This window comes from Cucurbitaria berberidis, assembly GCF_010015615.1.
Source record: "Cucurbitaria berberidis CBS 394.84 unplaced genomic scaffold K460scaffold_7, whole genome shotgun sequence".
In the NCBI taxonomy this organism is placed as follows: Eukaryota; Fungi; Ascomycota; class Dothideomycetes; order Pleosporales; family Cucurbitariaceae; genus Cucurbitaria; species Cucurbitaria berberidis.
Genome location: NW_024468941.1, coordinates 256993 through 284584, shown reverse-complemented (window position 1 = coordinate 284584; position 27592 = coordinate 256993). Strand labels below are relative to the sequence as shown.

The following is a 27592-nucleotide window of genomic DNA, read 5'->3' as shown; positions in this document are numbered from 1 at the left end:
TATGTTACCGTTTAAGCTCCTATACCTTGCTACTCTATATAACATACCAATCTTAGAACACAAGCTCATGAAGAGGCTGGCGTATTTGTTTTGTCTTGAAACGGCCAGGCTTGCATCCATTGGCTCCTCTCCTCTTCGGTCTTCGCGTAGCGATTGAGAAAGTTCTCCCGATACCGTGCTAACCGCTCTTTGTATATGGGGTAGTTGTTATGATTGACCCAGCCATCCCACCCCTGGTATGCGCCGATCTCTGTCAAAACCTCATGCATCAGCTCGACGCCTTCGCTCCAACTCGCCTCGAGACGTTGCTGCTGCGCCTTATCCTCGGGTGTGAATGAGAGGGGGCACGCTATATAAGACCCAACATGTGTAGCCCACTCATCCTGAAGTCGAATGAGCATACCCAAGAGGATCGGTTCTCCATCACTGAAAATTGAGCTTGCCAATCCAGTAATTTGACCAGGTAGAGTCTCTCGAAAGTGCAGCGCACGGGCAATCTCCGGGCATTGACGGAGCATAAGGATTTCGTAGAGTTTATAGAGAGACTGAGCAGCCCGGAGACTCTTGGCTTGGTGTTGTTCCTCCTCGCCCATATCATCAAAATTATCGGGTAGTGTTGGGGGCTTTAAACCTTCTGGAAGTGGCCCCTCAAACTCGATGAGTGAAGGATGGCGTGCTTGGAGGAAGAGTGGGAATATATTGACCGCTTGCCAGTCGATGATGTTGAGAATTCTTGTCGGTTGGGAAGGGTCGACGAATATGTTGTCGGTATGTAAATCGGAGTGCCATAAAGTCGGCTTTGAGAGGCTGACATCGTTGGGCAGAATCTGGGTTGCTACCTTTAGATAATTCCGGAGGGCTTCAAGTTTTAGTGCTTTGGTTGGACGATATTGGGTGGGACCGCTAAATAGCCCTTGTTGACCAGGATAGGAAGAAAGCTTTTCGATGCAGGTAAGCTCCCGTTCGGCGCGGGAATGAACAAGGTCGTTGATTGAAGGCCCTGTTATCTAATTAGCTTGAGACGAGCATGGTTGCGTAGGCAACGGAACTTACAAGGGCCTCGATTTACCTCGACAGAATCTCTTCCTTGATCGAAGAATGCCCTGTTCGTTGTTGGACCGACTACAAAGGCTTCGCGCTCGCCACTTAAGCTGGCGGAGTTGAGAAACTGACGTGGGCTCGGGCTAGGCAGGTCCTTGGCATAGTACAAGCTCCCGTACATAGGAAAACTAGCAGACACGAAAGCCTTCTCGAAACCAACCAAGGTCCTGACGATCTCTAGTCTTTCCTCCCACGCCATGTCATCCCATACCTTGCCCAATTCCACCCCTCCACTGCGTTCCATCAGGATGTACTCTGCTCCAACGGGGTTGTCTGTCGAGCAGCTCCAGCCATATACCCGCGGAGCCGGGATGCCAAGAACGTTTCGAACCTGCAATATAGTTTCATGTCAGCGACCATTAGATGTAACTAGAAGAGGCGCCCGTACGTAGTCCATTGTGGCGGCTTCGCTGGCTGTCGTAAGGTGCGGCCGTCCCGCATTCGGGTTCGGGAGTTTAGCGATTAATTCTCGGCCGTCGTCCATGGAAATCAGGAAGACTTTGCTAAAGTTCCCTTCAGGCAATTTTTCAATCTTGACGCAAGAGCGAGCTCCAATCGCTTGCGCTGAGACCTGGAGAAGTCCAGGCAGGTTGAACTTCACGTGACGGCGAGCAAGCTGACACTGCTCATCCCAGAGCCATCGACCCGAGGTGTATTGGCAAAATTTCTCTGCATTGCAGTTGCGAATGATGTCAGGGTCGTGCGAAGTCGTAGTGTACTGCTGGGAATGCGGCGAGGGTGAAGCTGGTAGAGCCGACGTCGCGGGTCGAGAAGCTTTGAAGAGCTGTCGGCGGAACCATGTTTTTATTTGCAAGGAGCCCGAAATCCTACTCGAGATAGAAACTCGACGAAAGGTAGCAGCCAAGAGCGACATGCCAGATGTGATCGCGGTGTCGATTACGCGAGGTGGAAGAGGTTGTGACGTAAGCGTGACTGTGCGCCAGTAGCACAGTCCTCTGAATATCTACATCCTGTTTCTACACATTTCTATACAACGCTGAAAATTATTTATCTCGTCCGCTCTGCTATCTCTCACAATGCTGGGTCAGGTTAGTGGTTGCTTGTTTTCCCGAGTAGGAATCGGTGTCCGCAAAATACCTGGGTAGGTTCCAGTCTCCACATCATCGCCTTGCTACGATCACTTAACAACCATTTCGCACCAAACAGAATACTGTACCTAGTTCTCTGTACATGGCCCAGCAACTATGTCGGAAATCCTATCCCCAGAAGCTCTTAGCTGTTCTCTGTATCTTAATAGCAGTCTCGAAAACTACACTCAAAATATTATACTAACATTCCTCTATTATCTAAGACTTCATACTATTTCCTTATTGAAGCTCTAAGCAAGGCGCGACACTAGCTGCCAGTGAACTAATGCTAACTACTTGCGCGGTTCGGACTCAACCTTGGTACGCACCAACACTACTTAGTCACTCGTCGCACTCGATATCCTCCACATCTGAGCAGAGACTCATTCTCACTGCATGCCACACGTACATGATATCTATTATGGCACCATCGACCTCGACGTCCTCTGCCGCAACGCTCCGGATACCATTGCGCCGCTTCGCAACTCAGGTTTTCTTCTCCGCGCTGGCGAACCTCATTACCGGCCTCCTACAGAGGTGGAACATCTTGTACATAAGTGGACTCGTCGCACTCGTCTGTGTCCCCTACGCTGATCTTGCACTGTCATTTCGCAATCCTCTCGCCAAAATCCGAAGTCCGCAATACTGCATCTCTCTCAGCATGTGTCTGGGATACCTTCACCAAGCCACCACAGCCATCGGAGAACGCCTGCTCGATTCCAGCGCGGGCTTTTCGCACACTCAACACGTAGCCGTCCACTTCTGTCTCGCATTTTTCCTCATTTCAGAATTCGAGTTCTACCGCGCATACATCAACTTCAAGAACTTCGAACCAGGTCTCGACGCGATCAAGTACTTCCTCGTAGCAAATGTCGAGCCCAACCACGTCTTCCCTATCTCTCGCGATCCAGGGGGCTTTGGCTATATGACTCGCGCTGAAGGACCCGACATCGAGATATTCAGTAAGTCCAACGGCTTGCACATTGGTCAGTGGCTGCTCTTCTGGATTATTGGTGGGCTGGCGAACCTTTTGCTCAAGCACATAGTTGATCCAAGCTCGAATGACGGGAAGGATCTTTTGTTGGCGATGACGAGTACGAATGTCTTCTACACAACGGGGAATGCCTGGATGCTGTTTCTGAATCTGCCGCTGCTGAGGGTGGTGAGACAGGCAAATCATGTAGGGATTTGGGCGGTGGTGGAGTGGTGGAGTGGTGGAAGATGAGAACCGAAGCTTACGACGAGTCAGCCTCATATGCTAAGATGCAGGTATGATATGCAGAGACTATGAACTCTATGCAACTGAGCTTATGGGTACTTTAACAATGGTGAGCCTCCTTGGATCTTGCCCCATAGTCGCTCCATTTGGGCACTCTCTTCCTCCTCTCGCAAGCATAAACGACAGTCACTGACTGAGATCGGCTCCTCTCCACTGGATGCGTACTGGAGTCCAACTGTCATGATCCGCCCTACACGAAGATTTCCCCCGGACATCATTCGAGCGACGCTTCTTCTAGAACTCAATCAGTGGCCGTCTCCACGTAGCCTGCCCTGCCTACACATTCTTCTCTATTGAAGTCGAAGTCTCATATCGAGCATGATACTTCCGACTTTACCCAAACATACGTCCAATCCCAGGATGCAGCTGGAAGCGCAATCGTGTGTCCAACAAGCGGAGCTCAAGCGGAGCAAATACGTTCCCTCACCTTGGCTTCGATTACTACGAGGCATCAGCAGCGATTCGACGACGCTTAACAGAATGGGTATCAATCTTGGCAGATCGCCTTAACCTTGGTACGCGTAGAGACCGATTGGTCACCTCTCTAAGAGGATTTTCAAAGCGCCTACGCCCTCGTTGAGCTATCGCTGGTTCTGTGAAAGTACTTTGAGTGCGGAGATGTTTGTGATTACACTGATTCTCCTAGGATAGGCTTCGATACGGTCGCCAACTATGGTTCCAAACCTCATCATCGTTCTCCCATGGTACTAAATATCGATTTTCTGGTCACGTCTCTACACGTAGACCTCAGGATCCGAGTTGGCCAACACCCTTACCAGACCTTCTCAGAGTAAATCATGAAGGCATCCTGATGAAAGTTTGAAGGGACGTTGTTTAACAGTGCTTTACTCTTTTCGCGGGCTTATTTGACGTCCTCTGGCTACCTTCGCGATACTGGACGCGGCTTCAACATATGCCTGTTTGCTGTCGCACCACACTACTTTCCGTCACGTGTTAATGAAGCGACGTATCTCACTTCGATGTGGTAGATTTTGGTACACTAATATTCATCCCACTGTTTGCCTCGGATTGAACAATGGGACGAGGGACGCCTTGTGCAGCTCCACTTGAATACGTCCGCACAGAACTTCAACACCGATGAATACCTCCCCTCCGTCATGTACAATTGACGACACATTGTATCATGGCACCATCCCACTCAACACCTTCCAGCGAAGCGGCACGCATACCACTCCGGCGCTTCGCAACACACTTCCTTCTCTCTACACTAGCTACCGCTATTCCCCAGCTTCTCCAATACTTCGCAGACGCACATATAAAAAAGGTGATCGTAAGTCTTAGCTGGGGCGCCACACACGCGTGTGGCTTCTTGATCTATGTCCTGCTATCCTCTTTCTATCCGAACGACATGGCATTCGTTCCTGATATAATCTACGGCATCGCCGGATCTTCCCTCATCTCGACACTTCACATCATCACGATACTCCTCGGAAGATACGTGGAGGATTCAGACTCAGGCTTCACAACACGTCAACACATCGCGGTGCACTTCTGCCTGGTCGTCTATGTCATCACCGAGCTCGAGTTCTACCGCGCGTACACAGGGTTCAAGAAGTTCGACACGTATACTGAATGCCTCAAGTCTTTGCCTCTCGCGAACGTCAACCACTCATTCCTGTATTGTCGCGACCCATTCGGCTACATGATAGACATGCCAAACAGCTGGCGACGCTATCTCAACGGAGACAATGACTTAAGGACGTTCTGGGACATAGCGTTCAGCAAGTCACACAACATCCTCTGCGCTTCATATTTACTCTTCCATGTGGTCTGCGGTCTCGCGAACTACTCGATCAAGCGCATGGTCAATCCTGATCCGGAATATGCTTTGCGCAGTGCGATGGTGAATGGGCTGATACTCTTTGGCACGTATCCGGCTTCGATTTGGGAAGTGCTTCTGGGACTGGCGCTGTTGAGGGTTGTGAGGCAGGCTAACTATGTGGGCTTTTGGGTTGTGGTTGGGCTGGTAGAGTGGTGGGGGCGCCAGCGTAAGTCGAAACCATGCAAGAACTCTCACGATTACTAGCCTAGTTACAGCGCAGGTTTTCCCGCGGGCTCATATACCGCCATCTTTATGTCCTCTTTGCTTGGGTGTCAAAAGCTCGAAGTAATAAGTAAGTTACTTGTCCACATATTAGTTGGATAACGCTAATGCTCAGCCATATATAAGCAGTGTACCGGCGGACTAGTAGTCAGGTGGGTGAACACTACCGAATCTACGCTGTTGTATGCTCTTAGAGATATTCGCAGGATTTGGTGAGATGTGGATGACTTGTAAAGCTGGATGTTAAGTTAAGGGCGAAGTCAAGCCAGACTGAGGTGTCATCTCCCAAAAGGAACATAGCCATATTACCTAGATACTATATCAAGCCAACGCAACGCCTCTGAGCAATAAACCTAGGAAGTTCTACCCATCTGCTATGAGTCCTAATTGCGATACCGTCAGCTTTATTCTATCGGTCTCTGACATAGTTAGGTCTGTAGTCTAATGAACACAGTGTGCGAGGTTCTTCTTCCGTTCTGGGTTGACATTGTATGCCAGCTACAGTCAAACAGCGATCAGCAGTCACCCAGCTGGCGATAAACGAACGCCTCGACGACATAACCCTTCCCTTCCCCTTTTCAGGATCCCAATGCTTGATCACAAGATATGAATAGGCTCGGTGCAAGTTTATCCTTCGCTAGCTCAGGAAGCTGTGTGGGAGCGTAATCGGGGCATCCTTTCGTTAGGGTAAGATGTGCACATACTGAGTATCCCATGGATTCGATGTGGTTTCGAAGCGTTATTGAGTCACCTCGTGAATGGGAAATGAATTTGACTGATAAGATCAGAAGTTGGTTATCGACGATGTATGCATGCTGCGACTCGGATGCTACAACTCCATTTAAATGATGTTACGAGCTGATGAAAGGAAATCATACGTTGAAGAAGATTTCACGAGACTATGTGTGTGGATGTTGTGGTAATAGGTCAGAACAGGGTTTTCCATTCGAGCCCGTTAATGCGCTATTATCGCCGAACTATATAGTAGAGTTCAAGGGCGGGCCCTTGAATGATTACTTTACAGCTGCTTCGCTTCAATATTTGTGAGAAGGGCTTTCGGTAGCAATTATCTGCTGGAGCAATGTGTCTGACGGACCGCGCTACGGACTCGAAAGTTTTTCATGTCAGTATGTTTCAGCCTATTACCGCATCGCTGTGAAGACGAAACAAGGTGGAGAGTGTGACATTCGTAGATGCTCCTGATTAGTATTTTGTTTCATCGTAATAATCCACCCTCCGTTCCATTCAGCTCTACGGCGAAGAGTACTTGTATCCATACTGCTCCTTCGCAGCTTTGATCTGCTCTTTCAGCTTATGCTCAGTCTCCGCAAACTCCTTATCATCCTTCAATTTCTGCAGGTACGCATCATTCCCAATGCCAACCTTGAACGGAACATCCAATCCCTTCTGGACAGCTGGGCGTGCGACAATACGCTCCCACCACGCCTTCACATTCGGGAAGGCCTCCAAGTCTACACCCGAGAAGCGCAGCATGTGGATCCACCCGAAACTCGCAATATCAGCGATGCTGTACTTGTCGCCGACGAGGTAGTCGTGGTCTTTTAGCTGGGTGTCGAGAACGCCGACGAGGCGCTCGGTTTCGCCCGTGTACCGTTGCATGCCGTATGCGATGCGCTCCTTTGCAAAGCGGTTGAAGTGGTTGGCTTGACCTTGCATGGGGCCGAGGCCGCCGTGTTGCCAGGCCATCCATTGTTCTGCGCGCGAGACGTCAAATGGATCGGCGAAGCTGAACTTGTGCTCGGGATCGTAGTGGCGCGTGAGATAGGTAAGGATAGCTGTTGAAGCAGTCTGTCAGCTTCAAGCCCCTCCTTAGTTCGTGTGCTGGACTCACATAAGCCTTCCTGAACAGCGAAACCACCCTGGTCGTGGTCTACAATGACCGGAATGCGACCGTTTGGGCCAAGCTTGGTGAACCAGGGTTCTTTTTGAATGTTCTGGCTGATGTCTGTGAGGAAAAGGCACAAAGTCAGTACATTTCGCATGCATTCCGCACATAGCGCGTACTGATGCTTTGCCAGGTATAGTCCTTGCCGTAGGCTTCCTTCAACTCCTCCAGAATTATTGTGGCCTTCCAGCCATTTGGCGTGGCGAAGGTGAGCAACTCAATGCCCTTGTTGGCCTTCAATCCGGTAGGTCGCTCGTCGGTCATTTCGGGCAGTATCCGCTGTCGTGGTATGGAGGTATGGAAGTGCGTCTGGAAGTTGCACTGTTGCTTGGGAGTTTGTAGGAAGCTCCGTGTAGTGAGTCTGAGCTGCGAAGGGATGAGAGAGCGCAGCATTGGCAGAGGGTCAGCAAAGAGGGGCTGCATGTGTATGTGAGCACCTTTCGGTCGGGATGCTTAGAAATCCATGACGTCGCCTCAGGTCCGCTTTTGTTAGTGCCGGAAGCTTCCACTGCCAAAAACAACACATGCCTGGTGCAGATTTCTAAGACGGAGGTTGGAAAGCGCGAGGATTAGAAATAATCGTAAGATCACGACTGCAATTGCTACCTCTACTTAATGCATTAGTAGTAGAGCTAGGTAAGCTGTGTTGACTACCTAGGTAAGCGGTTCTCGCTTAACCCGCCCTGCTTCGAAGACAAGGTCGGAGGTCTTAGTTTAGTTAGGTCTCCACGTCGCTCAAAGTATATTCTGAGCTCTCTCAAAACACAAGCTTCGACAGTATGAGGCTGTCCATGTCATGCGTGCCATAACCCATCCTTGTTTCAACTAGGCAGTGTCGATGCGTGCACGCTTCTTCTCGCGCAAGCCCTTGAGCTGTAGCTTCGTTAGCAAGTCGAACCTTAGCATGAAGTGGCAAAGCAACTGCTACGTACCTCCTTCTCGCAACACTCTTCTCGAGCTAAGTCTAGCAGAGCCTGGCGATATCGCTCCTTTGTCTGAATCCAGAAAATCTCGCGTTTCAGCGCCCAGCGATATTTATCATTGTGGCAGTTCTCAATAATGCTCTCCCGTGTTTCAACATCCGTGAGATCTGAGACTAATGTTGACACCTTCGCAAAAGCGACAGCGGCTTCCTTCAGAGTATTTGGATGCTCGGAGATGTCGGTACCGATGTGCACGCCGATATTGACGTACTTGCGTGCCTTTTCTGCATCCTGGACGAGCATTCCCTGTGTGTATAATCTTTTGAAGCGAACACACGCCGCGATAAATCCTATTAGGCTGCTTCGGTAGTCCAAACCAACATAGCGTAGAGCCTCCAACATGTGTTTATAGTGTATGTAGCTCGCGAGGGACACTTTGGGCGGTTGTTGGGCAATATTGTCGTGGCATTGCTTCCATACAATTTGGAATGAATCATACTCGGCCTGGGCAGATTTGAACTCTTCACTTGAAATGAAGATGCATCCAGAGCCCTTCCTATGTGGGAGATCTGCGATTGCGTTGAGATGGAAGATGAAGCTGTGCTCAATTCCAAGATCGAAGGCCTCGCCTCGAGATAGCTGCAGTTTCGCAAATTCGGTGAGTTCGAACGTCTCAGGCAGGATCCCTTCAGAGTGTCAGCCATTGATCAACCTCATTGGAGTAGATGTTCACACATAGCCACTGCGGATCCACATCTTTCTCGTTCGCCATCGTGGTGTGTGTGTACTCGATCCTCGTTGGCCTTTTGTTTTCGTCGAGTCGACCTGTGAATACAGGCACTAGCTGAAGTATCGAGTAATCAAGTGGTAAGAAGAGAGGAAGTGCGCAAAGGTTGACCTAAATACAAAAGGGTGGTGTGTGATGAGACATGAACCAAGTAAAGGTAAAGTTATGGTCTAGGTGAGGTAAACGTAGCTGACTGTAAAGGTTCAAACAAACTTCTACCTTTACCACTGAGTTCCACACCAAGAAGCTCACGTAAAATAGCACCTTTTCTCCCATATACAGTTTTGTAGTCGCTGGTACAGCCTCATCTCAGAGCGCCGAGCGGGTGATCAGATTCTCACAGTGAAACAATCTCAGTAGATGTGAATTCACGCAGTGTAAATGTTTGAAGGAACTGCAACATGACTGAATTTATAGAGACGGGAGCTTGGCATAGCTAAATGACACTGTGAGCCAGCCATGTAAGCCCGACTGTCTAACAGAGCCGAGAAGTTTTCGCACGTGCCTTTGTGAAGCAGCCTGAACGCGTTTAAACTATGAATCTTCCGCCGACATCTCGGACAATTCACTTGAAGTGTCGCTCATGTCTTCCAAACACTCCACGCAGCCCTCCGTTACCTTTTCGACAATCCTTTCGAATATTTCTTCTGTGTTCAACCCTTGGACGTCTCTTCCGATCAGGGCCGATTGAACTTTGGCCTTGTCTTCCTGTTCCTCTGAACAGGCACGATGTAATCCTTTTGGACCTTGTTTTCACCTTGGACGTCGAGTGCCTCTGTTGCAGACATCAGATCAGGTAGGAGGTCCGAAACCATGGCTATTATCTTCTGCGAAATTGCTAGTTCAGAGTCTATCATGGGTCTGTTGTACCAGAAGGGGATCCTAGGTACCAGATAGTGAAGGTACCAGATGGTTGCACGATCAATCTCGCCACACGGCATTGTCCGAACTTTCTGTTGCTTTGCCAGTACGATGAGATCATACGCATTAAGTAAGATTTCGATTATCCGTTCGCAAACCATAGGGAAAGACCTCGCAGCTTCCGAATATCGAAACTTCACATGTGGGTCGGTATCACCGATAGAGACGGTGAGAAATGGCGAGTGGTTGTATTTTGAAAGCCACGAGAAGAACTGGATCTGGTCTCGATTACTGGTGCAAAACCAGTCAAGGTGAACCCTTTGTAACACCAAAACATTCCCACTGACAACGAACATCATGTATTCTCGAGGTGGGTAGGCACTCCATCCAATTAAGCACATATCGAAACAGTTGCTCCTGTAGAAAGCATGGATTGCTTCGCGTTTCAGCTGGCTTCGTCCTGAAAGGGCTTTCACCCAAGAGAGATCCTCTATGTCGAACGGGATGTTTTTGGGTAGGCTTGTGTTGCGTTCTTGGGGGTACGGGTGCTAGTATCCGCAAGTCCGAAGGACCAAGTGGCTGTTTTGAGGATTGATTCCTTTATGAACCAGGCGGTCAGAAGAACTGAAGACGTATGCTGAGATCTCGTTTATTATCTCTATAGGGAGAGAAAGGAGCGTGAGCTTTGGCTTCGTAGGAGGGCTCGCTTCGTTCGACATGTCAAGTTTGTGATCCTTGTGAACTAGGAGTTCTAATATGGAACAAGGTCATGATTGACCGACTGGCAATAATATATATGATAGGTGAGAGCACGCTTGCTACATTTTATGATTGCTTGCTTTCCTATCATCAGGGATAGACAGCAAGGCTTAGTAGCAAACTCATGGGTCTTCAGATGAGGGCTGCATGGTGGTGGCAAGTGCGTGGAGACCGACAGCTTAATAGCCATACCTTGAATCTCACGAGGTATGTATGGATGCATAACATCCTTGTGAAAGAAATGGCGCTACTTTGAGTAAAGGTTGGATGTTTTCGATGATCTTGTGTTTCTGTGAAGATGTTGCGACCGATTCACGCGGGCTTACCGCTTTTGCCCCGCCCCCGCGATTCTGCCGGACGCGAGTGACGCGGGACTCGAACTTTTTTTGTTCACCGTTTCTTTTGCAGTCATATAACAACGCGCCACCCCACCTCAGGTCTCCTTTCCCGCCGAAATATTGCCTCTACCCGTGCATTCAGTGCTCCAACTATAACGACATATTTAAAATGGCGAGCACTCAGGAGCTCGAGCAGAAGCCTGAGGACCTTCAGCGTACTGAACAGCAGCCGGAGGCGGAAACACCTGCTGACGATAACGATGATGATATCGAGGATTTATTCGTGGAGAGCGATGACGAGATAGTCCCCGAATTAGTATCAGGCGACTCGCATGACTTCACAAAAGCCTACAACCGCCAACGAAAGCTCAATGACAACTCTGTGCCCGTCGACCACAAGCCTAAATCAAACCCACAAAAGCCCTCCGCAAACACAAACGCCTCTATCGACGACCAAGTCGCGTCTTTAGCGAAGCACGCCGGCAAAATCCGGCTTACCGACAAGTTTAGCGGTGCAACTGGCGGCAATGCGCGAGACAAGGACAAGGCGGATCGTGCGACGACAGAACAGGTGCTGGATAGGCGGACGCAGATGATCCTCCTCCAGCTGATCAACCGTGGCGCTATCTCTGAAATCCACGGCGTCATTTCAACAGGCAAAGAAGCGAACGTGTACCATGCTATGACCGAGCCCTCAGATGCTGATGCCGACCCTATTCACCGCGCTGTCAAGGTCTACAAGACGTCTATCCTCGTGTTCAAGGACCGAGCAAAGTATGTCGAGGGCGAGTTCCGGTTTAGGCAGGGATACAATAAGAGCAATAACCGCGCAATGGTGAAGCTCTGGGCGGACAAGGAGCGCAGGAATCTAGCGCGTATACACGACGCCGGCATACCGTCGCCCGAGCCCATCGCGCTACGAAATCATGTTCTGATAATGGGCTTCGTGGGTGATCGGAAGGGCAAAGCTGCGCCGCGGTTGAAGGATGTACGATTCGAGGGTCTGACAACGGAAGAGGAGGACGCAAAATGGACAGACCTCTACGCCCAGATGCTGAGCTATATGCGTATCTTGTACCAGACATGCCACCTTGTTCATGCCGATTTAAGCGAATACAACGTACTGTATCATGAGGGCAAGCAGTGGATCATCGACGTGAGTCAAGCCGTGGAGCACGATCATCCCCGCTCTCTCGAGTTTCTGCGCATGGACGTCAAGAATGTGTCCGATTTCTTCCGTTCGCGGAATGTAGAGACACTCAGTGAACGCCGTGCCTTCGCCTACATTACATCTGAATCAGGGCCGAAGGATACCAAGGACCAAGACAAAATCGAAGAGCAGATACGAGAGCTGTTAGGCAAGGAGCCATTGACGGAAGAGGAGAAGAAGAGAGAAGAAGAAAACGACGAGGTGTTCCGCAACCAATACATTCCCCAAACACTAGATCAAGTCTACGACATTGAACGCGACGCCGAGCTCGTTCATAAGGGCGAGGGCTCCGACTTGCCCTACCAAGCTCTCCTCGCCGATAAGGTAGTCAACAACAACGAAAGCGACGCCTCCCCCGATGATTCCGATTCCGAGTCTGACGGTAGCGAAGTCGATCAAAGTATATTCGACAAAGGCCCATCCAGAGGGAAGAAGCATATGGATAAAGACGAGAAATTAGCACATAAGAAAGCGATCAAAGAGGAGAAGAAGGAGAAGAGAAAGGACAAAATGCCGAAGCATATGAAGAAGAAACTGGTCTCACAGAGCTCGAGGAAGAAGTGAGCACTGCATTGCGGTGCTGGATAACAACCGGAGGGTATATACCAAGGTCGAAGGAGTTGTGGTGGTCAACCGGAGTTTGTGTGTTTTGGCGGACTGAGGAAAGGTATGTGAATCGTGTGGTATTTGTTGTTAGGAAAACATGAAGGAGGACGAAAGAGTTATGACGAAGAAAAGCTCGGCATCTCTAGGCTTTGCTATGATTTGGTTCTCCGCGAGACAGCCAGTTGCAGTGGAGTTTGGATCTAGGTGTCGCCGAATAGTCGGCTCGCGGCGTGTCTGTGAGCACGACTTTGCGGATCAAAGAGAGCACTGATACTCGGCTCCTGTGTGGTGTGAGATCGATCTTTGAGGGTATATAGGCTGACCTGATTTAGACAGATGGGCATTCGTCATACTGTTGGCGCAATGTTACTACTACTTATCAATACACATACATGAGGCGTGGCTTCCATTATGATCCACCTTCATTCCCCACTTCCTTACTCTCCATTCGCTGTGTGGTTCGATGTTATAGCATATTCTTCCTCCAGGCCCTAGTCCCCAGCCTCTCAATCTCCGGAACTTCCACAGGTCCTCGCACTTCCTCATCCTCTAGGGCTTCTACCACAGCTTCCCCAACCAAGTCAGCCTTTAGTGGTTTGATCCCACCAGCCCCCATGAGCCACGTCAACCGGCCGCCCACAGCGCTATTCACGATACTCGCGACCATGCCACCCGCGGCAATAGGCAATGTGAATGTCCTTGCCGGGTCCCACATGAACGGCGCCCGGATGAATATTGAGCGCATAGAGGGGAAAGTGGTGGAAATGAGGGATTCGGCTTCGCGCTTGGTTGAAATGTAGCGAGCAGGAAGGATGGGGGTGCCTGCTGCGGCAGAGATGTAGAGGAATGTCGGGACTTTTCGCGTAGAGGACTCTTGCGCCAAACTGACAGCTGTGGCACTCGTTAGTAAATGCCCCAAAGAAATAACATGTCGCTACGGTGACGTCTTGAACGTACCAGTATCACGATTCATGACTTCGTAAGTGAGTTGGCCATCGCTTTCTTGCGGGCGTAGTGTTTCGCCAGGTTTGATATCGAGGGGATTCTGCGTCCCTGCTTTATTCGCGCTGAATGCGCGTTGCAACCCCTTGATCGGGCTCTCCTTTCCACTGACGACGCCTTTGTAGTCCGCTTCTAGCAGTATGCCCATGGTGTGTATCACGGCGTCCGCGCCTTCGAGGTGTTGTGTGTAGGATGAGGGGTCGAGGATGTCGCCTTACACAGAGGTAAAATGTCAGCGTATGGTTCATACGCAATTCAACTTGTAATCTATCACACCTTTCTGCCATGACACATTCTCAGACCATTCGGGAGGGTTGGGCGAGGACGTGACGGACTGCCAATGTGGGATGCCTGAGCGACTGCAAGTTCAGAATCAGATACAGGAGCAGCATAGAACCATTGGATACGTACGATATTGAAGTCACACTCCAACCCCGATGCGCGGCTGCTTTGCATATCCTGCTCCCTACGCATCTGTTAGCTCTTGTTCAGCACCCGATGACCACTCTTCGAAGCTCCCAATCTCCCAACCATTCGTGGTTTGCGCATTGCATACCTAGAAATCCATTGCCGCCGCAAACTACGAGCTTTTTCGTCGCTGCTGAAGTCATTGTTGAACTGTCGTGATGTGTATGTAGAAAAGTGAGGGCTTGGAGCTGAAGCTTTAAAGTGTTGATGTCACTCCACTTGTTCGCGGAATCCCGCGTAAGGCGGAGCAGGGGTGCGGCCAACCGCAGGTAGGCGGACCTCCGCATTCATCCTCTCTCAACCACCACGTAATGTTCATTGTTCAGCGCCCAAAATCTCTTCTAGCGTGCGATATAATATTAGCCATTACATGATTGAGCACTCTTCGTTTATACTTTGAGAGACAGGCGGGCATGGTACTAGCTTACAGGTACAACTACAGCTTTACTTTCAGCATTTCTTCAATCAAGGCACCTTTCGCGACTAGAAGGATCCTAGTGTTCAAGTACATGTTCATACCTAGTATAAGTTTGAACTTCATCATCACGGAGAATTAAAATCCTTTGCTATATTCACCGTAAATGAGCTAACGCCAACGTCTCATACATACACACATCTACGACGCCTAGACTGTGCTTAGATATTTGAAACCAACATCCCAATGCGCCTGCAATTTGCTTGATCCTAGTACTTCATGCTGTCTGGGGGTTCTGTTTCGCTACGGGGAGTCGGCAGTGTCGGGATCCCTGGACTCGTCTCGTCAATACGAGATGTTTCAAACATACAAACATGGGGATCAGCCACCCTTCGCTATTTCATTCACTATAACACAGCTACTGCCAAGATTGTATTAACGCTCGTAGAGAGGATGCGAAGAGGTTAAGAGCTCACATATTCTGCAATATCAACTTTCTTTCATCTTATTGTCGCTCACTACATTCGCTTCTCGTCACTCGTTCATTATGTTTTGGAATCATGCAATCACATTCGCTCTGGCTGTTTCAGTTGTCCACGCTGACAAGATGGTATGCGTCTCGGTATACTATTGAATCTAGTATACTAAACGATACTAGCTACGTTTCTCATGCTCGCAACTTGTAACGCAACGTCTCGACCCGTACGTGTTTGCGGTTATTTCAGTTTCAAATTCAAAAGTCTAATATCGGCACTCCAGTGTTGTCCAACCCGGCAGGAATCCCTCGCAACATGTTCATCAGGTAGGGTTTGCCCAGATGCCATTTGCTCTTCGAAGTGAGAACTGACAGCAACTAGATAGTCGGAGGTGTAAGTAATAGATTAATAGCAATGGACCGGAGTTGATAGTCAAAGGATGCGTTCAACGTCACCATGGACCCAAAGACGCTCGACATCCCAGCCGAAGCATCATGCACAACATGCACGTTTACCGAAGATCTGTCAAACTACTGGACACCCACCATGTACTTCCGTGCACGTAACGGGACGTTCAAACGCGTCCCGCAAATGGCTAATGTAGGCTTCAACGGCGCCAATGGCGGCATGACAGTTTACTACACCACGCCCGATGACTCCAGCGTAAACATAACCGCATTTGCACCCGGTTTCCGCATGGTCGTTGGCGACCCCACAAAGCGCGCGCAGAGTTTCGATGGTGCGATGAACTCGTATCGATGCTACACGGGCAAAAACTTTGAACCCAATCCGTTTGGCGTGTCAGCCAATGACACAAATACGTTCCCGAAGCAGTACTGTGCGGGCGGTGTGAGGGTGGCTATCTTCTTTCCCACGTAAGTGTCCCTGCTCTGAATTTGGCATGGTGGAAAGGGATCGAGTAGATGAACTCAGTTGACAATGACACAGGTGCTGGGACGGCAAGAACCTCGACAGCCCGGATCATAAATCCCACGTAACATCTGGGTACAACGGCTGCCCGTCCTCGCATCCCGTCCGCCTTCCACAGGTCTTCCTCGAAACAGTGTGGGATACAGGCGTCTTCCCACAGTCAGAGTGGCCCACAGATGGTAGCCAGCCGTTTGTTTGGGCGCAAGGCGATGGGACGGGCTATGGGCACCATGCGGACTACGTGTTTGGCTGGAAAGGCGACTCGCTGCAGAGGGCTATGAACGCGAGATGTGATTTTATGGGTTGCAAGGAGCTCAAGACGCAATCGTTTGATACGGGCAACAAGTGTGTTCAGAAACCAGTTGTGAACGAGATGCTTGATGGCTGTAAGTACCTTATTCGTTTAACCTCAAGGGAGTTATAGAGTATTAAGCTGACGGAATACTAGGGCTCGAGACTTTGCCTGGGAATATGACTGTGAGCTACTCGTAGAGCGGCAAGATTTGGGACATTTCTCATCGGCGATGGCTCGATGTAGCTTTGAGAGGTGTGAGTGCCGATGATGGGGGTCTTCTGGTTGTAGATAGCGCGATTAAAATTATGTTATGCTGGGGACATCAACCTCTATACAATCAGGCGTGATATGAGCTGAAATGATGATCTCTATTTGTAACCCTCGAAGTCGGTGTTGGCTCTCTCTCGTGCATAGGGCTGACAAGGATCAGCCGCTAGAACCCCGGCTCCAACTTTGGGGAACTCGGAGACAAGAGCTCACCAACCATCTTACACCACCAAGGACAATTCATATAGAACTCCCGAGCTACCATTATTCGAGTCGCATACCCCCGAAATCCTCTGCATAATTTCAGAACGCACGCCAAGTACCCTCAGAGCAAGCGGTGCGAGTACTAGGCAGCGCAAGCTTTCAAGATGGTCGCACCCGCCGCGAACAAGCGCGTCAAGGCAAGTAGCTTTCGCACAACTCACTCTTAGCATATACTGACGACGCGTAGAACAAGCGCGTAAGTCGAAACATAAGTACGAACGTTTCCTCCCTATATCCACCAACCACACACTCACCTTTCCAGTAATCGGCTCAGAAGCCTGGCAGCTCCCTCCCGTAGGCCACCCCGATCGCCCCAAAAACGTCCCCACAGATCACACGAAGCGATGGACTGTCTATGTGCGGCAACCCGAAGGCGACCCCTCCCTCGCGACCTGGCTAAATAAAGTGCAATTCAAAATCTTCAACACATACGAGAACCCTCTACGAACATGCGAGAACCCTCCCTTCGAGGTGACGGAAACAGGTTGGGGAGGATTCAGCATAGACATCAGATTACATTTTGTACCCGCGAGTGGGGAGAAGGCACAATACCGGCAGCACTTCCTGCAGTTGGAGAAGTATGGGGACGAGGCGATGCAGGCTGAACAAGAGAAGACAGGCTGTGTACGCTCTGAGTTCTTAGAGGTGGTGCAATTCAACGAGCCTACGGAGGCGCTATTCGACGCGCTCACAGCGGAAGATCAGTGGAATTACCTAATGCCCGCGGGCAAGGGCGGGTCTAAGAAGGCGAGCCTGGGCGCGAATGGTCGGATGAAGCGGGGCATGCCGAATGGGGAGAGGACTGCGCAGTTACCAGAGAAGGGGGCGGAGGAAGTACCGTTTAGTCAAGACCAGGAACAAGCATTGATGGATTTGCTGAAGGGCAAGATTGAGCAGGTGGATAAGGAGTTGGAGAAGGAGACGAAGAAGAGGGAGGAGACGGAGAATAAGCTCAAGGACCTCAGGACTGAATTGGGGCACGAGGCCGCGCAGCAGGCAGCACACCAGGCTAGTGGAGACAGGAGCCGGAGGAGGTGAGATGGGAACACCATTAGAGCTCTGGAAGATCATCGTCTGAGCAGCTTGCTGCTCATGGTGCTACAAGTGACAAGATGAAGGAGGGAAGAACTACATGAACCCGCACGATAAGCGCGTAATGAAAGCGAGTAGATAAAGGGGGATGGAGGCTATTAGCCACCTAAGGATGACCCTGCTTGCGCACCTATGTCTTGCTGACGTTGTTCGACGTTGGCGAAGGGAACGTAAAGTATCCATGCGCACGCGCTCAAAAGCTACGAGAAGCCGACTAAGACTTCCACCGGTAGTCGTTCACCTGATTATCGCTCTGCATATTTTGGCACTTAGGAACCGAATAAGCAGTTGTTTGTCATTCATATTTGGTGTTTGTATTCTTTTAGGCGCTCGTGGCTAGATGAGACATACCATTGAGTTATTTAGGACAATTCCGAGCCTTCTCTTTTCTGCTATGCGGCTACTTGAAATCGATTTTATTCTTCTTCACCCGCTTTGCTTTCGTGCTCACGCCCGGACCTGTCTTCGCACCTGGTTCGCGGTCCTCATTCTTGCTTACGTCCTGTACAATCAATCGTAAGTCAGCTGACCGTATTCCCAATTAATTCTGCCAAAAGAGAGCGATAGGACGTACCGTGTCTTCAAACTGTTTCGAGAGTTCCGGTGTCGCGGGTGAGAGTTCAAGTGGGTTTACCACATTCCCCTTTCCTGCCGTGGCTTTCTGAGACGCAGGATCGGTGTCTTGCGAGTTCTGCTGCTTGTTAGCCTTGGCCTCAGCCCCTATTGCAATTCTTGCATAGAAACGGTAAGGAAGGAGATCACGTTACCTGGAAACTCGCGCTTGCTTGTTCGGCCACAATATCATCTCCTCCACTCTGACTGTACTCGGAGCTCCGCGAACTATAGTTCGCAAAGTCTTTCTCCTTCTCTCCAGTTTTGTTGAAGTGATCTTGCGAATTCTTGCCTGCTGTTGGCGAACCAGATGAGTGGCGGAAGGAAGTGTGGGAGAGGGCCTGAAGTCTGGAAGAGAGGACGCGTGGTGTGCGCGCGAGAGGCGCGGGAAGGCGGAACATTGTTGTTGTGTATGGTCAATTGGGTTACAAGCGTTGTTTTAGCTTTATCAAGAGGGTCTTGGTGGTCAATTGGGGAGGCTTCTGCCAGGGTTGTGATATTTTGCCGTCTCGACGTTGAATGCTTGCCGGCTGATCATGTTGACGTACGAAAGTGACTAACGTGATGTGGCGACATGCTAGCCCGATTGGGCAATGTGCATCTGCGGCTCCGTGAGGAAAATGCGGGGAGATGCAAGCTGTTATAATATAGAATATCTGCTGTGCGAGTGGTTCTGCATGTTATCTTACTTCTTCAAGTGGTATTCGATAGCTTAAGGTCTACCACACAGCGGCCCCTCAGCCTTTCAAGGGTGCGCCTTTTACTCTTAAGCCTCATGCCATATGACGGACTTGCTTGTTCTCAGATTAATGGCCTTTATTTTTGAATAATAGTGAACTTGTTTTTCTCGCTGGATTGTGCAGCGGTCGTAAGAACAAACGTTTCTAAGGACATGCCTCTTCGCATGAGCAAACGAGCGGGGCCGCCGTCAAAGCAGTACAACACCACACTTCTCTTCATCCTCGTTACCTCATTCGCACACCGTTGTACATTTGAATTATGCAAACAATCACCCCCGGGTGTCACCTGCTGAAAGCAAGTAAGACTTGTCCATCTTCCGGCAGCGTGCGGCACCTGGCCGCAAATCCTCACCGGTCGTGGGGAGGCTCTGCGCCTCAGCGGGATCGTCAGGGCGGCAGATCATTACATCATTCTCAAGGCTTTCCTGGAAGACATGATCTCATATTCGAGGTGATCGTACGCAAGGGAAGGGCGAGGAATGTACATCGCAGCGCATCGCAATCATAGAAGCGAACTGCCGCGTCGTCAGTCCGTCTCATGACCCCCTTGGCACATGCGACACAGCCACAGGAGTAATTCGTAAAGCTCACTTCGATATTAGTCTCCAGTCATGTCGAATGCAACGATGACTGCGCATAGCCTCTATTATTTGCTGACGACGAGCTTCAGCTTTATTAGTTGCCACATGCCTTGGTATAGCACCGCCTCCCCGACTGGCTAGGTCTGGCCAACCCCAACACATCCGCGTCTCAGGGGGAGCGAAATGCAGGGCCTGTGTGGCTTGCAGCAAGAAACATCTGCCAAGATGAGACCAGGCACATGAGGGCTCTGATAGGCTCCAACGGAAACATCAGTGCTTTGGGCAAGGCGGCTCGAACTCCTGACACACCCTAGTCTCCACCCATGGTTTCATAAAACACCAAAGGAGAACGAAGGAAGGCTGCTCTTGACCACTCAGGTCTGCCGAGCGCTGAAACAGGAGGACATAGCATGGACAGACACGAGAGGCCGCATGGCTTTGGCCACTGAATGCTAAAAGTGCCTGGGCACGGAGATGGCATGGACTGCGGATGATGGTCGAGAGTGCACCGACCCTTTATAGTCGGTCCTCCTCTGACACGCATAACTGTGCATTCTTCATCCAACCTTTCGACTTTCATACGCGTCTTTTCTATACCACTCTCTCTTCACTTCATAACGCTTTTTGGACGCAGGACGACCTCACTCATTACTTTTGTCTCGCCAGCGCTCTTGTACAGCATTCCATTCTTTCAAAGTCGCTGCTCTTCACGCGCCGTTTCATATCGTGTCTTTGCCTGTGAATCAATTCCGACAGACTCGACTTTCCCCAATCTTCTGTGAAGACCTTTTCCAACAAACGCCGATTTCTCTTAACCTACCCCGACTACCCCCAAAGTCCTCGATTTTGACGTCGCAAATTTCCATACAACAACTACAATATGCATTTCAGATCGTATGTCGCTGCGAGTGCGTTGGCTGCTCTAGTCACGGCTCAAACTTTCACGGACTGCAACCCCACGAAGAAGGACTGCCCTAACGACCCCGCTATGCCTAAGAACTGGGATACCGATTTCACGGCGGGCAAAGATGCCATCAAAGGCTGGAAGCAGACCGCTGGTAGCCTGACCTACGGCCCTGAAGGTGCCGAGTTCGTCATCGCAAAGAAGGGCGATGCCCCTACGATTGGCAGTGAAACCAAATTGCACTTCGGCTACGTCGAAGTCACAATGAAAGCAGCGCCTGGCCAAGGCATAATTTCCTCCATCGTTCTACAGTCAGAAGACCTGGATGAAGTTGACTGGGAGTGGATTGGCGGAGTTGACTCTCGGGTGCAAATGAACTACTTCGGGAAGGGAAAGCAAGTCAACGCCTTCGCTCTGCATATGCTGAACTAACTCTTCATGTAGTACTACGACATTCGACCGAATGATTGAGGGCGATGTTGCAAACAACCAGAACGAATTCCACACCTACGCTCTAAACTGGACCGCGGAAGCCATCACCTGGATCGTTGACAACAAGCCGCTTCGCACCTTGAAATACGCCGATGCAAACGGTGGCAAGAACTTCCCGCAAACACCGTGCAATGTCCGTCTCGGTAACTGGGCCGGTGGTGACTCAGAGAACGAAGGTACGCGCCAATGGGCTGGTGGAGCGGTTGACTTCAAGGCGGCCCCTTTCAAGATGACCGTCAAGAACATCAAGGTCATTAACTACAGTCCCGGTACTGAATACAAATGGACCGACAAGACGGGCGATTTTGGCTCCATTGAAGTCATTGGTGCCGGCAACGCCGAAGGTGCGCCGCAGAACACAGCCGTCATTAAGCCCTCAGCCACACCCGTTGCCAAAGGCAAAGAGTCTGAATTCAATTACCCCGGCGCGGGCTCTGTTCCAACCTCAAAGGGTGGTGACAGCGCACCTGCCAAAGAGACGCCCTGCGAGTGTGGAGTCGCTACTGTGACCGTGACTGGCGCACCACCACCAGCGACCAATGCGCCCCCGGCTACCTTCACATCCCAGTACTCCGCTGTGCCTTTTAGCTCAGTCAAAGTCCCCACCGTCAGCTCCGCAAAGCCTCCTGTCACCTCTGCTGTCTCACCGCCTCCCTACCCAACCTCAGGCCTTGCGGTTGACACCAGCCCAGCGCCTATCGTGCCGGTTCCATCTGCGCCGACCGGCGTCTTGCCAAAACCGAGTGGCAATGCCACCGTCTCCGCGCCACCTGTTCAATTCACCGGAGCGGCGAGCCATAACAAGGCTGGCGTCTTTGTTGGTGCGCTCGCGGGTGCTGTGCTTCTTGCTTTCTGAGCACTCCCAATGTCACGCTAAGTTAGGAATCGGTTGGACAGGGCTTTGTTATTGTATATACTTTTTTGGCGTCTGCGTTAGATATACAACGGAGATACCAAGGAGTTTTAGAATGCCAGCGGCATCACGACATGTCGTCTATACACAATAAGATCAATACACCAATAACAAACAAGATACTTTTACTATCACACGGTGCCCCATCACTATTATGCTACTTACTTGCTTACGGCCCCATGTTGCGCTTCCCCTATGTGAATGTCCTGTTACTTGCGCTGCCTTGTCCAATGCCTTTCCCCATGAAAAATCACAATCATTACTTCGCCGGGACGTCACGGCGCTCGACTCCCTTTGGTTCAATATTACATACATCGACATTGTCCTGCTTTATACTCTCAGCCGCATCTTTTCTCGCAGCCTCTTCACGCAACCACCATCCCCGCCACACACTCAAGATAGACTATCCTAGTAAGATATGAAATTTGTCATGGGCAATGTACCTCGTACCAGCATTTTGAGATTGTAGCATCGCGTGCTCGCCTCCAGGATAGCGGCGTTCTCCTATTAATAGCGAGATTGACGTCTTCGTCATGCTGGTGGCGATCGACGGTTCTTCTGTCGCGGCGGGTGGTAGCGAGATACTGCCAGATCCACTGCTGAACAAACCACGGAACGTAAGTTGGGATGTGTACCATGCGGTAGGGCAGTCAACTGAGCCTTGCGTTTTAGTTTTTGAACGAACGGGAAAGTTCTTGGAGGGCCCTCCTCCTGGCCCTGTAGATCAGACTCTGGTATGTCGATCCTTACAATTGCAAATTGATGTATGGTGGGATGGATGATTCGATGTAGCTGTGTTGGGTTGGCGACCAAAACGGGAACATTGCGATGTTGGTCGAGTTCTAGAACGGCGTCACTGGATCCAAGTCATGCAACAGCCGCTTATTGTACCAACCATTGGCATCGACAATAATTCGCAGTTTCTGTCTGCCGTCTTGTCCGAAACTTCGCGCCCATAAGCGCCGATTTTGTAGCCCGAAGCTCAGATGCAGGCTCGCTGAGATTCAACATGACTTTGTCGGAGCTTCGAGACAAGCCGCCACCCTGTTGTACTTTGACTTTCTCACAGGAAGGGCCTTTGCCATTTGGCATTCTTTGCTCGACAAGCTTAACGACATAAGGCATCCTGGGTAGACGAAAAGTGGTCGACGTATTAGTAGTGGAGGTCTCGTTACTTGTAATTGCGGGTTGGTTGACGTAGATATATCCTTCGATGAGTGTCTCATTAAAGACACACCGCCATAGAGACTCGCCAGGTTGAAAGGCAGTATGTTGTTTAATAGGCTGGACTGTTGGCTTCCCTACCCGCGTGAGGTCCTCCTCTTTCAGCAGTACAGCGCGATTGTAGGTTGTGCGAAAATGATACATAGGCCCGTCACCCGAGCCATCTCTATCAGGAATTACTGTCAGCTCAGTTGGTGGGATCTCTGGGATCTGATGACCATGATAGATGCTTCCGTTGCCCGGCGGTGCCCCGAGTGTGACCATCGTAGAGCTGGAATCTCCAGCCGGCGAAGGTAGTATGTTAAGCTGGAATGTTGTATCGGAAGCGCATTGCCATGCGAGTAATTCGTTCGTGTTCGCTAAACAAGCTGAACTTTGCTGTTGTGGGAATTGAATAGGGACTGCAAATGGCCCACGTCGGATTCCGACAACGGTATCGATGAGCGGAGAGTCATTATCAGTTGCTCGGACTTTAGCGGACCGGTCGCTGGAAGTCCACATGTCAGTCAAGCTCTTGCCTCAAGTCAATGAATTGACTTGCCTCGCCGAAGAACGACTCTTCGCAGCCATGAGGGCAATTCCAATGGTCAACAACGTCACAAACTGCACACCTAGCAGTGCCAGTATTCTCTGTCTAGTGAACATGCGCTGCCATATGGATCTTGGTGGAATTGGTAAAGGTTTGTCTGATGAGTCCAATTCCTTTTGCGACACGACGAACACCTCCTTCTCCTCATGGTCTGGACTAAGTATAGGCGCAGAAAGAGCGTTGCATCTCTCGAAGGGCACAACCTCAATGCCATCCTCAATTTGCCTCAGCAGGCATGTTCCAGAATTGACCTTTGAACTGTTGCTCGAATCGGGGTTGTCGTGACTTGTTGGAAAAACTGTATATATGCTAGGAAGTGGCCGGATGCTCTTAATCGATCTGTGAGGCAGCTGCATGGATGCAACTGGGTATGTGGATTACAAAGAATATATTAAGCGAAATAGAAACGATGGAAAATAGAATGTATGCGATCCGGACCAGCCAGATGCCGAGTATCCCAAAGAGTCAATAAGAAAAGAACGAGAGCAGACGAAGATAGCAACCAGTGCATGCGCTGTTCTTGGGCGTTGCTGTGGGAATATAACTTGCCTCCAGAGCGGGACACAGTACGCGGTCCAAGTGTTTACGATTAAAGCCGCTCTTGCTGCGCCGCACTCTTGCTGGAGCTCGTCGTCCACTCCTCTTGGGGGAGCCAACACACTAGTGCGTGTGGGAAGTTATGCAAAGTCCTGCGGCCCTTGTCTTTACCAAGAACCCATTTGCGATACTGAGAGAATTTCCGAATCGAGTGGTGAGGTTGGAGGAGGCATATGAGATGGCGTGAAGGATAGGCTGTACGTTCACCATCAGACGGAGGTGGGCCGTGCATAGCCGCCCACCCGCATGCCGGTCGTTGAACAGGTCTTCACACTTTTGTCAACATAGCTACGAACAAGAAGGCTGGGAGAAAATCGAAGGAGGGAGCCTGAAATGTGCCGAGAGCCCATAAAGACCTATCGTTCCTTGATGACGGAGTCGCTACTGAGAAGCGTAAAGAATGGGTGACGAAGTAAGCGATGTGCAGAAGGTCTCTGTTTCTAAATCATCGCAGCTTCGTAGAGTATTCAGCCATGTGAGTCGCTTCGTAGCTGTTGAAGCAGACTTGCGGCCAATGTATAGCAAGCAGCAATGCGCCTGGTTGACGTTTACTTCTATAGCTATATCTTGGTTAGATGCTCATCTAGGCTGCCGACTTGGTTTCGACGATACGGAATACGGTTGTTGTGTGTGTATCGAGCGGAGGTTAGGTCCGTTGGAATCCTGATCAGAGTGGTGGCATTCTGTGCGCCTCTTTACGTTTTGATGTGATTGATAGCCGCCGTGACGTGGGTCGCGTCTAAGGTCTCAATGATGATGATACAGCAGGGGCAGACCAATAAAGCCGGAGATCTTCAGCGCTAAATGGCTAGCAAAACGTGTGCGCCGACTTTGTTTGAAGCTCACTTGCTTAGGGCTTGGAACGAGTCGATGGAGAGGTTGGGGAAAGTCGAAATCTGAGGTGCTCATCTTAAAAACTACCCCTGATGCGGCTAGCACGATTATTTGCCCACCTCACACTCATCTTCTCAGCTTATCTAGCCCCACATCTTCCTCATCCATGCCAATACGAATGGACATACATCGACTTGATGAACTTCGCTTGCTTGTATGTTTTGCGCCTAAATGCCATATGGTTCTCCGCCAGCTCTAGGGCGTAGGCGCCTTGAAAATCCTCTTGTGAGCTGAGCTGAAAGCTGTGTCTGACCTGCAAAGATGGAAGACTAGTCACTGGTGTCAAAGAGGCTTTGATGCTAACTTCAGTAAATATTGGGAAGAACCTTGGGTCGTTGCTTCTCTCGTTAAGGAGTATGGTCTCGAAGGTTGCGCAGTTTTGTTCCAGAACTTGATGACCGAACCTCATCAACTTCTGGGCCCTACAGGTCATCATGCTCACACTACTAACATCTTGTCCTATTTGTGGCGTACTGCTGGTTGTAAGGCTGCGTGCTAACGCGAATAGTGCTGAGCTGCCCGACGCGTACGACCATGACGGGAAAGAAGACCCAGCTACGGGTGGAAGTTTATATTTCGTGTTGCCTCGCCTCGATTTCGAGATTCCGTCTTGTTTCCTTTGAAAAACTACGTCTCGGTCCCGCCCAGCGTCAACATGGATTCTTTCAAGATGGGGATCGCAAAGTACTTCCACCGCGCGACTCCTGCTACGTCGCATAGAGCAACCACTGCTCCAAGCCCACTGGGAATTTGGCCACTTTTTGCATCGAATGCAATTCTTTCCGCGCTTTCGATCATAACCCTCGCTTTGATTAGCTCCACGGTCGCCTGGTTGCTCGAACAGAAACACAACGTACACAGCTATGAAATAGCATGGCCTGCAACTAGTTTCCAGCTGAACGTTTTGCCCAAGAATGTATGGGGCGATCAAGGATATGAATCCAACGGTGCGGCGGGTTATGGTTTCCTCGTAGGAATATTCGGGATGATCACAGCTTGGAGATTGAGGAGAGCTGGACGGGTAGGTCGCATCTTCGCAACTTTTTGGGTGTGACGCGTACTGATAAACCAAAACAGCCGTTGAAGAGCCTCACAGTGCTTCTAGTGCTCCAAATTGGCGCCATCCTCTTCACGCTCTCCGCCTTTATATTTGTCTTTATCGTCACGTACAAAACGATGGGCCAATACATTCGCGAACCCATCGCTGCCAACAACGTCGGCACCGACTATGCTGAGTACAAGTGGACGCCGGAAACCTGGATGAAGGCCGTTCTCGATCTTCCCCTCGCTGACCAGGGCAAACGCGATCAGATCAACACTCGGGTCACGAATATGGTTGCTTGGCGGTGGATGTTACTCCCGCTATTTATCGTGGATTGCCTTGCATTCAGTGTAACCGTGGCGGCTTGGCTGAGGCTACGGAAGTGTACGACAACCCGCTCGAGTTCTGCCGACGCTATTGAGAAATGAGCCTGCGCTTGCCAGCGGAGGGCTCGGTACTGTTGATCGATGGGTCGAGGAGGAACAGAGAGTTGGTCTTATGCCGTTCAAGACCCGGTGTCTGATTCGGAGAGGGACATCGCTGAGAGACGATGCGACCGAGCAGCTCTCACCAGTAATTTGCGAAAGCACATAGTCTATGAGCTACAGCAGAATATTACGAACTTATGACTGTATTTCGAGTATCTGTTCTTGTATTATGACAGTTACCCAGCATATACGGAGTATTCGATCGCTCCGAGCCCAGACTTCGCGGCCCGTGGGAGTGGGGAAGATGGACTAGACACATCTAATAGGATACCATGGCCGTCTCATCCAAATACTTACCTTTGTGAGTATAGCAATTGGATTTCCGTATCTTGCATGTGAAGACAGGATGCACATGACGCTTGTCGAGGAACCTCGCAAGTCATG

The 27592-nt window shown here is 50.3% G+C and overlaps 14 protein-coding genes across 14 annotated transcripts; 7 read left to right on the top strand and 7 right to left on the bottom strand.

Moving 5' to 3' along the window:
- Nucleotides 1-65: 65 nt before the first annotated feature.
- K460DRAFT_410783 (uncharacterized protein) lies at nucleotides 66-1975 on the bottom strand (the record flags this gene model as incomplete). Its single annotated transcript, XM_040937415.1, has 3 exons — nucleotides 66-1000; nucleotides 1054-1432; nucleotides 1490-1975. 3 exons carry the CDS (start codon nucleotides 1973-1975, stop codon nucleotides 66-68), a joined length of 1800 nt encoding a protein of 599 aa, XP_040782744.1.
- Nucleotides 1976-2534: 559 nt separating this feature from the next.
- Nucleotides 2535-3894, top strand: K460DRAFT_371389 (uncharacterized protein). Its single transcript, XM_040934347.1, has one exon. The coding sequence runs from the start codon at nucleotides 2611-2613 to the stop codon at nucleotides 3412-3414; it is 804 nt and encodes a 267-aa protein (XP_040782743.1). The 5' UTR covers nucleotides 2535-2610; the 3' UTR covers nucleotides 3415-3894.
- Nucleotides 3895-4352: 458 nt separating this feature from the next.
- Nucleotides 4353-6073, top strand: K460DRAFT_421172 (uncharacterized protein; the record flags this gene model as incomplete). Its single annotated transcript, XM_040938124.1, has 2 exons — nucleotides 4353-5477; nucleotides 5988-6073. The coding sequence occupies exons 1-2, from the start codon at nucleotides 4613-4615 to the stop codon at nucleotides 6071-6073; spliced, it is 951 nt and encodes a 316-aa protein (XP_040782742.1). The 5' UTR covers nucleotides 4353-4612.
- Nucleotides 6074-6682: 609 nt separating this feature from the next.
- On the bottom strand, nucleotides 6683-7992 carry K460DRAFT_204361 (glutathione S-transferase II). The gene is made up of 4 exons (XM_040927214.1): nucleotides 7966-7992; nucleotides 7559-7917; nucleotides 7386-7499; nucleotides 6683-7329 (listed from the first exon to the last, which is right to left on the bottom strand). The coding sequence occupies exons 2-4, from the start codon at nucleotides 7860-7862 to the stop codon at nucleotides 6785-6787; spliced, it is 963 nt and encodes a 320-aa protein (XP_040782741.1). The 5' UTR covers nucleotides 7863-7917; nucleotides 7966-7992; the 3' UTR covers nucleotides 6683-6784.
- Nucleotides 7993-8168: 176 nt separating this feature from the next.
- K460DRAFT_399180 (uncharacterized protein) lies at nucleotides 8169-9134 on the bottom strand (the record flags this gene model as incomplete). The annotated part of the gene is made up of 3 exons (XM_040936230.1): nucleotides 8169-8312; nucleotides 8372-9048; nucleotides 9098-9134. The coding sequence occupies 3 exons, from the start codon at nucleotides 9132-9134 to the stop codon at nucleotides 8265-8267; spliced, it is 762 nt and encodes a 253-aa protein (XP_040782740.1). The 3' UTR covers nucleotides 8169-8264.
- A 502-nt stretch (nucleotides 9135-9636) lies between these two features.
- On the bottom strand, nucleotides 9637-10705 carry K460DRAFT_371387 (uncharacterized protein). The gene has a single exon (XM_040934346.1). The coding sequence runs from the start codon at nucleotides 10409-10411 to the stop codon at nucleotides 9827-9829; it is 585 nt and encodes a 194-aa protein (XP_040782739.1). The 5' UTR covers nucleotides 10412-10705; the 3' UTR covers nucleotides 9637-9826.
- Nucleotides 10706-11190: 485 nt separating this feature from the next.
- On the top strand, nucleotides 11191-13301 carry K460DRAFT_371385 (Serine/threonine-protein kinase Rio1). The gene has a single exon (XM_040934345.1). The coding sequence runs from the start codon at nucleotides 11277-11279 to the stop codon at nucleotides 12879-12881; it is 1605 nt and encodes a 534-aa protein (XP_040782738.1). The 5' UTR covers nucleotides 11191-11276; the 3' UTR covers nucleotides 12882-13301.
- Nucleotides 13302-13389: 88 nt separating this feature from the next.
- K460DRAFT_296386 (NAD(P)-binding protein) lies at nucleotides 13390-14536 on the bottom strand (the record flags this gene model as incomplete). Its single annotated transcript, XM_040929633.1, has 5 exons — nucleotides 13390-13814; nucleotides 13881-14138; nucleotides 14202-14284; nucleotides 14337-14391; nucleotides 14482-14536. The coding sequence occupies 5 exons, from the start codon at nucleotides 14534-14536 to the stop codon at nucleotides 13390-13392; spliced, it is 876 nt and encodes a 291-aa protein (XP_040782737.1).
- A 702-nt stretch (nucleotides 14537-15238) lies between these two features.
- On the top strand, nucleotides 15239-16830 carry K460DRAFT_399177 (uncharacterized protein). The gene is made up of 7 exons (XM_040936229.1): nucleotides 15239-15418; nucleotides 15467-15510; nucleotides 15568-15614; nucleotides 15670-15677; nucleotides 15717-16159; nucleotides 16233-16600; nucleotides 16663-16830. The coding sequence occupies exons 1-7, from the start codon at nucleotides 15356-15358 to the stop codon at nucleotides 16704-16706; spliced, it is 1017 nt and encodes a 338-aa protein (XP_040782736.1). The 5' UTR covers nucleotides 15239-15355; the 3' UTR covers nucleotides 16707-16830.
- A 314-nt stretch (nucleotides 16831-17144) lies between these two features.
- Nucleotides 17145-18078, top strand: K460DRAFT_381039 (yeats-domain-containing protein; the record flags this gene model as incomplete). The annotated part of the gene is made up of 3 exons (XM_040935316.1): nucleotides 17145-17177; nucleotides 17228-17252; nucleotides 17303-18078. 3 exons carry the CDS (start codon nucleotides 17145-17147, stop codon nucleotides 18076-18078), a joined length of 834 nt encoding a protein of 277 aa, XP_040782735.1.
- Nucleotides 18079-18532: 454 nt separating this feature from the next.
- Nucleotides 18533-19145, bottom strand: K460DRAFT_410773 (uncharacterized protein; the record flags this gene model as incomplete). The annotated part of the gene is made up of 3 exons (XM_040937414.1): nucleotides 18533-18634; nucleotides 18707-18823; nucleotides 18900-19145. The coding sequence occupies 3 exons, from the start codon at nucleotides 19143-19145 to the stop codon at nucleotides 18533-18535; spliced, it is 465 nt and encodes a 154-aa protein (XP_040782734.1).
- Nucleotides 19146-20945: 1800 nt separating this feature from the next.
- Nucleotides 20946-22317, top strand: K460DRAFT_381038 (glycoside hydrolase family 16 protein; the record flags this gene model as incomplete). The annotated part of the gene is made up of 2 exons (XM_040935315.1): nucleotides 20946-21364; nucleotides 21414-22317. 2 exons carry the CDS (start codon nucleotides 20946-20948, stop codon nucleotides 22315-22317), a joined length of 1323 nt encoding a protein of 440 aa, XP_040782733.1.
- Nucleotides 22318-23134: 817 nt separating this feature from the next.
- K460DRAFT_204288 (uncharacterized protein) lies at nucleotides 23135-24863 on the bottom strand. Its single transcript, XM_040927213.1, has 2 exons — nucleotides 24140-24863; nucleotides 23135-24085 (listed from the first exon to the last, which is right to left on the bottom strand). The coding sequence occupies exons 1-2, from the start codon at nucleotides 24541-24543 to the stop codon at nucleotides 23257-23259; spliced, it is 1233 nt and encodes a 410-aa protein (XP_040782732.1). The 5' UTR covers nucleotides 24544-24863; the 3' UTR covers nucleotides 23135-23256.
- A 1028-nt stretch (nucleotides 24864-25891) lies between these two features.
- K460DRAFT_421161 (uncharacterized protein) lies at nucleotides 25892-27491 on the top strand. The gene is made up of 2 exons (XM_040938123.1): nucleotides 25892-26699; nucleotides 26756-27491. Exons 1-2 carry the CDS (start codon nucleotides 26334-26336, stop codon nucleotides 27146-27148), a joined length of 759 nt encoding a protein of 252 aa, XP_040782731.1. The 5' UTR covers nucleotides 25892-26333; the 3' UTR covers nucleotides 27149-27491.
- The last annotated feature ends 101 nt before the right edge of the window (nucleotides 27492-27592 follow it).